This window comes from Anabas testudineus, chromosome 3 (genome assembly GCF_900324465.2).
Source record: "Anabas testudineus chromosome 3, fAnaTes1.2, whole genome shotgun sequence".
Taxonomy (NCBI): Eukaryota; Metazoa; Chordata; class Actinopteri; order Anabantiformes; family Anabantidae; genus Anabas; species Anabas testudineus.
In genome coordinates, this window is record NC_046612.1 from 10,222,765 (window position 1) to 10,230,154 (window position 7,390).

Below are 7,390 nucleotides of genomic sequence, written 5' to 3' on the forward strand. Positions count from 1 at the left end.
AGAGGAATTCATCTGCTTCTGAATAAGGACAAGTTTCAACTTTTTATTTGCTATTAATATGAAGCACATGCAATATATTATTATTGTCTATTCATTTTAAATAATAATTTCCTATAAATGTTCCTAATTAACCCTAAATATTCACTGCTCTCAAAAAGGACTTTAACTCAGTTAGGACACCCCTGCATCTCCTACTGTATCAACCAGATGCAGGATGCAAATATCGCGAGATGATGTTGCGGAAGTAGTGACCACGTGTCAGCGTGTTTGACTTGCAGTAGTGCAATGATAGTGACAGAAGTGCATCCATGGCGGGACATCTAAAGGTAATTTCACCCACAGGCTAAAACGTTTTGTTTTGCAGATTTCGATTCATTTTCTAACGTCGCCACAAATTTCGTGGCGACGTTAGAAAATGACAAAACAGCCTTGTGATGACAGTTTGTTGTCCTGTTTGCTAGCTGCTAGCTCAGACTAAAGCTGAGTTAAACCAGGAAACACTGTAATTTAGATTTACTGTGTGTTTGCAGATTATTACCACAGAAACTCATGCAGCTTAACTTTGCCTTTGAAAAGTCTTTGGAGCGGTTATCTGAAGAAAAATACACAAACAGATGGTTATACTGTGTATTTAGGAGTCTGCTACTTTATTTAGCAACTAGTGAAAACGTCAGTAAATATATTATATATTATATATTATATATTATTTTATATTATAAGTGTAGTGTGATCTTTCTGCCTCTCTGATGTCTTGTGTGTCTTTTTGTTTCAACTTAAAATTTCTTTGTGGTCACTTTGAATGCTTTTGTGGTCATTATGTATAAACTGACTATTCATAGATCTGCAGAATGTGTGCATGTGGTGAAAGGTTTCTATTGATCAGTGACTTGTTAAATCAATAATCATTCTTGTCTTATCTTATTGAGCTGTAAAATCACAAACTGTAGACTTTTCATTTTAGATTGATCACTTTGAGGTCATGGAAACAAACGCACATCTGTCCAATAAACACTGACTGTGACTTCTGTCTTGCAAAGGACAGTAAGCACTGCTCTCTCTGAACTCGTGAATCCTATGTGAGATAGAATTGTCATGTAATTATCTTAATTTATAAGGACTTTTGCTTCACAGTCTGTGGCCAAAAAGCATCAATTACTTAAGTTGTTGTAATACAGACTGTTGGACAACCTGAAACCTGAACAACCTGCCTCTCATGTTAATATGTCAGAAAAAGGTCACTGCAAACATTATAAGTGGTTTTATTTAACTATTAATGCAGTAAGAAATGACTGTGATTCCTTTGGTCTGTCAACAGAAGCAGCTGAAAGATGCAGTGAAGGTCATTGGCTCAGGTAGCCTTCTGTTTGCTTCCTACCTCACTGCGGTCGGAGATGAGCGTTTCTATGCCAACCAGCTGATGCCCCTGCTGCAGAAGATTGTGGGCCCAGAGACAGCGCATGTGTTGTCAGTGAAGATGATAGGTCTGGGTGTGGTTCCTCTGAACCGCTACCAGGACCCCGCGTCGCTGGTAAGCATGCTGTCTGTCTCAATGCACCGAAACATCAGAATAATTGTGGACTCTGTTAGACTGTTGTTCTGTGTCTACAGGAAGTGAATGTCTTGGGATTAAAGTTCAAAAACCCTGTTGGGATCGCTGCAGGCTTTGACAAAAACGGGGAAGCTATAGATGGCTTGTACAAAATGGGTTTTGGCTTTGTTGAAGTAGGAACAGTCACTCCCAAGCCTCAGGAGGGAAACCCCAAACCACGTGTGTTTCGACTCTTAGCAGATAAGGCGATTATTAACAGGTATATGTTGATAAAGCTACACTATTGTCAGTACTCAAACACCTATCATCTAAATGTTAGATTACTAAAGTGTCTAAAATATTATGAGGTATCTTGGTTTTATTTTTATTATAAAAAGAAAATGTGTCAGTACTTGTGTCAGTAACATTTGCATTAATCTGTTGCTTGTTGGATCATAACGATGCTGACTTTATCACGTTAATATATTTTTTTCTGTGACTATATTTTAGTAACTCTTAGTACCACCACACTTTTATGTCACATCTCACAAAGAGTTCATTCCAATTATTTACTGTACATGTAAATGAGTCATATTAGTCACATTAGTCTTAGTTTATATTAAACTCAGACTCAAAAACAACAACTTGTGTTTTTATCCTAAAAAAGATTAGATATAGTTTATTCACACTTCCCTGTCATTATTTATACCGTATATGTTTCAGTAAAAAATATTTTGTTTAGGACACATGCTGGATTTTTTTTATTTACATATTAGTTTTTTAAATTGTATTGTAATTATATGTCTATGCGACCAGATACGGTTTTAACAGCTGTGGTTTGGCAGAAGTGCAGCAAAGACTAAAGCCAAGAGAAGGTACCCAGGAAGAGCAACGTAAAGGTTAGCAGGCACGTCTTATAATCTGGATTTAATGTTTAATATTGTTCAACGTTCTACGGGATTCATCCCATCTATGTCCAGTTATTTCTGTGTACGTTTAACACGACCGCAGTTAGATTGTGATGGCGAAGCCTAGCACTAAACATTATATGGTCAAATACACTATTCTGTTCTACTTAATGATCTTGACCTGTCCTTGTTTCGCATTTTTTGTCTCATCCAGACATGCTTACAGCTCATTTAGCACATCAGCAACCTTTGCCCCAACTGAGTCACGCGTCTGATGACACAGCTTGTGTTTATCTGAACTTTCTTGTCCTCCTTTCTTGTTTGTGTATGTGTGTGTTTGTTTGTATATGTGTGTGTATGTTTATAGCTGGCCTTCCCCTGGGCATCAACCTGGGGAAGAACAAACTGTCCCAGGACGCAGGGGCAGATTACTTGCAGGGGGTGAGAGTACTGGGCCCGCTGGCAGACTACCTGGTGGTCAACGTCAGCAGTCCTAACACACCGGGCCTCCGGGATCTGCAGGGGAAGTCTGAGCTCCGCCAGCTCCTACATAAGGTGTGTGAATAGTGATAAACGGCTGTGTTGCTACCCAGCGATAAGAAAAGATAAACACATCTGTCTATTATTGCTCAGCCTGTTGCCATCAAAATAAATCAAACTTTAAATTACATAAATTATGAGGTAGAGTTCATAATTTGAATTAGTAAAAGTGAAAGGCCGTTGTCATACACAGTAGAGCTTAACTCTAAATTACTTTACTGAAAATAGAATAAAACCATAAAAAGGGTACCACGGATAAAATAGCTTCTTAGGGAAACATAAGTTTGCCAAACTTAAGAAATCAAATTAGCACAACCAGTCTTATTGAACACGATAACTGAACTCTCTAGACCGTAAAATAACAGATAACGAAGCTCAGGCTGGAGCACACTTTTCAACGACACATTGAAGCGGTCTACAGTAGCAAACAGGACGGCTGCTATAGAAGAGGGAGAGAGAAAAAAATGCAAAGATGAACGTCATAGCTGTGTGTGAAACCTTCAGAGTTTGTGTATGTAAATACGGTACAGCACGTGTGCTGAGGTTACTTTTATATAGTTTTCAGTCAGGCGCCATGCCTGAGCGCCAGCTTCAGTGATGTAATGGCAGAAAATTGGAGGTTTCACTGCCACATCACAGCTAGAGAGTCCTGTTTTTTCTCCAGCACCCCGTGACAGAAGTGTGTTTAGATAATTAACGGATGGGTGTTTTCTTCAGCCAGCTGTCTAAACCCTAAAATCGTTTGGCTTGCTGTCATATATGACAAACAACACATCAGCCATGAGTGTTTAGCAATTTTGCTTGAAAGATGACTATAACAATATTTGATTGTCAAAATAGATCTTAGATCAAATCATCATCCAAACCTCCAAACAAATCTATGGTACACCCCTTCTCTCTCACCTTATATAATCATATTCTGATGTGTTCTGCCCAGGTGTTGAAGGAGCGTGATGCCCTCCAGGGAGAGCGCAAACCTCCAGTCCTGGTGAAGATTGCTCCTGACCTCACTGCTCAGGACAAACGAGACATTGCTGATGTTGTCACTGAGGTTAGAACATATTTATTGTAGTCATTTAATTTCCTGTTTGTACATTTGATTACATTTTATAGCTTGTTCTTTATTTAACTCTATTCCTTGAGAATTTATTTAATTGTGTTTCAATTTTATATCTACATATCTTTATATCTGAAGATTGGTATGTGTAAGTTTAAATCAGATTTTGTCCTGTATCGGGTTAGTGTAGTTTTTCTTGAATATAGATTTGTCACCGTTGCACTTTCTGCTCATATAGATGCACCATAAATCTTGAATCTGTTGTTTGTTGTCATTTGTTCGGATAGCATATAATACAGGTAGAAATATACAATAATATATTTAATAATATATAATATACTGGACAGGGAAACCAGAATTTGAGCTCAGGTTTTGTTTGAACATTTAGTCTCTTATGTCACATATTCTCATGCAAACAATCCAGGTTTCCTGCATGCATTATATAAGCCAAACGTATAGTAATATGCTGGACATGTCAGGTGTCAGTATTAGCATTGTGGTGTCTTTGTAATTCATCATTCTTCGCTTTGGTAACTGTAGTACTGCTTTAAGACATACAGTAGTGTAGTGTTTTTGTGCTCACTGGATCCAGGAGCAGAGGAACCTTAATGGAAGTGATGTTAATGGAAATGAATGCAAATATTTTAACAGCACCCTGCCTGTCTCTTTGCCCCATACCCTTCACATAAGAGGCCTGTGGCGACCTTTGCTCATGTTCACTCACATACATTAGTTCTGCTCCTGTAGATACAGTGACATATGTCACTGGCTTTCTGTCTTCCTATCTGAGTATGTTCTGTTCTGTGTTTGCAGCTGGGGGTGGATGGTTTAATGGTGTCTAACACCACAGTGTCCAGGCCACAGACACTTCAGGATCCACATAAGTCCGAGGTTGGTGGGCTAAGTGGCCAGCCTCTCAAAGACCTTTCTACACGAACTGTCAGGGAGATGTACAGTCTTACTAAAGGTATTTAGTTATGCATCAATTTTGCAGCAATTTCTGTGCATTTCTGAATTCCTCAGTATTAAACCGTACGGTATGTTAACATTATCATAGGTAAAGTACCAATTGTTGGAATCGGTGGTGTGGCCGATGGGAAGGATGCTATGGACAAGATCCGTGCTGGTGCTTCATTGGTTCAGCTCTACACTGCTTTGTCCTACCAGGGTCCACCTGTGGTGACAAAGATAAAACGAGAATTGGAAGAGCTTCTTAAGTGAGTATGACTATGAAAGACATTTAGCATAGAGGAAAATACTCTGAAGGTCCGGCTAGCCTTGAAGGATGTGCCTCGTGATTCTCTAAAGTTTTCTCTTCTGTAAAGAGACTCACTCATAGCATGGGAACTATTAAACACATCCATGCACAGCTTCAAGATACATTTGTTGATTATCGGTTTATTGATTACAGTTACAACTGCAGTTGTTTTGCAATCCACAGGCAAGTTTCTTGCAAGACTAACACTTTTTTCCAAAACTTTTCTTCAGTACCTTAATGACTTTATCTCTGTAAAAACTTTCCATCATCTGATTGTCAGCACAAATATTTCTAATTACCTCCCTTATCTATTTTCACAGAGAACAAGGTTTCAGCAGCGTATCTGAGGCGGTTGGAGCAGACCACAGAGTCGACTCATAAGCGGACAGAGACGGTAAATGTTAACAGGGACACTCAGGATTTAAAAGCACCTTTAGCTGTCCGCTCCTCCAAAAAGGCAACATGTCAACATCGATGACAACACTGTGATGGCTTTTTATCAATTTGTCCGTCCATGCAACAGTCAGGTTGGAACCATGCTTCAAGTGTTGGTTTAAGAAGTGCAGAATAGTAAAAGAACAGTAAACGCACTAAATGTCATCTTTACCGTTACATGAAATAATGCGTGAATAAAAATACATCCTTCATGTTGCATCTACAGTATTAAAAGGTTGAGGCGTGATGTTCATGCTTTGTTACAATGTAACAGCACATAGTGTTTCTCAAGTGCACATTCCAAACACTTGGCACCTTAATATCAAACCCTGATTTTTACAAATGTATTTTAAAATCTTTTTAATAATTTTATAACACATTCAGATGTTTGCTGTATTGATTACTGCTTATCTAAAATCACTGTGGACATATCAATAAATGAATGGCCAAAAACATCATGAAGACACACTGAAGATGAACCACAGATGACCTACACTTCGTACTGTCCCCCAAAACCTCACCAGCACCTCTACTGTAAGGAATTGCCATGCTACATGTTATATTCTTATTTTATATATTTTTGTTGGAGTCAAGGGGGCACTATTAAAATACATATGTGTGTGACATGTCCACAGTGTAGGCTGCTATGTTTTATATTCTTATTTTATGTAATTTTGTTTTTTTTTGTTCTTTTTGCTGCAGATCTGACTGCAGAAGCGTTTTTTATTAATCAGCTTGTCTGAGCACAGACATTGGTGGATGCTGATTAATTAGAAATGTCAAAGGCCGACTCAATTAATTGACTGAATAATCAATCGATTGACCCCTGTAGTTTATTGAAATTGCCATTGCTTTAAAGACTAATAGGCTGTGGAATATGTTCTGTGGTCAGTGTGACATCATAGCCTCCCATTGGTGCAAGCTGCTGCTTTTACTGTTATTCTTGGGGGTTTTCTTCACTCATTGACACATTGAGATGCTTTTCCTAGCCTATCACAACACCTCCTACTAATCCCAGAATAGACAGCAGCGGTTACGAGACATAGCCAGTGTAGGCAGCAGTACTGAGAGGATCAGCTGTGAACTGCCAAGCGCCTTCTTCTCCCTCTCCTGAGGCCAAGTTGAGACTGGCCTATCCCATATGTGGTGTCACGGTGAGAAGAGATGTGGCTTCCAGAAAAGTAAAATGTTGAAACTGAAATAGATCTGCAGTTCCATCATATAACATTGATCACAGGAGCAAGCGCTCATCTGTCTGTAACATGCTTAAATATAAAGAAGGTCAGTGCGTGTTATGTCATCTTAAAAGAGTATTAGTCAAAATAGTTCAAATAGTTCACAAGGTCAGTGATGGAAGTGTTGTGTTTCTATCACATACCGTAGTGTGACTAACCAGTCCACTAACTGTTATCTGTGGAAAGCAGATGTCTCTGTAATACACTTTTAGTTAATGAAGAGTGGGGAATTATTCCTTGCTTGACTGCAGAAAGAGGGAGACAAAGAAAATAAATGGCACTGAATGAACATAACACATACACATTCTGCTCTTGTAAGACTTGATCATTTTGCATGTAACCAAATGGATGTTAATGAAGAAGAACAGATGAAGAAAGGGAAATGGACCGAAGGCAGAATTAAAATGCATCACTCTGGTAGAGTTTCAA

The 7,390-nt window shown here is 38.7% G+C and overlaps 1 protein-coding gene across 1 annotated transcript; it reads left to right on the forward strand.

The window, feature by feature from the left end:
• Nucleotides 1-238: 238 nt before the first annotated feature.
• On the forward strand, nucleotides 239-7,390 carry dhodh (dihydroorotate dehydrogenase). The gene is made up of 9 exons (XM_026378486.1): nucleotides 239-326; nucleotides 1,316-1,528; nucleotides 1,609-1,808; nucleotides 2,345-2,427; nucleotides 2,804-2,991; nucleotides 3,914-4,027; nucleotides 4,847-5,000; nucleotides 5,091-5,250; nucleotides 5,612-7,390. Exons 1-9 carry the CDS (start codon nucleotides 309-311, stop codon nucleotides 5,670-5,672), a joined length of 1,191 nt encoding a protein of 396 aa, XP_026234271.1. The 5' UTR covers nucleotides 239-308; the 3' UTR covers nucleotides 5,673-7,390.

Coding starts and splice junctions, on each gene's coding strand:
- dhodh (XM_026378486.1), top strand. Junction 1,809..2,344: donor GATAAGGCGATTATTAACAG/GTATATGTTGAT, acceptor CTATGCGACCAG/ATACGGTTTTAACAGCTGTG. Junction 5,001..5,090: donor GATGTACAGTCTTACTAAAG/GTATTTAGTTAT, acceptor ACATTATCATAG/GTAAAGTACCAATTGTTGGA.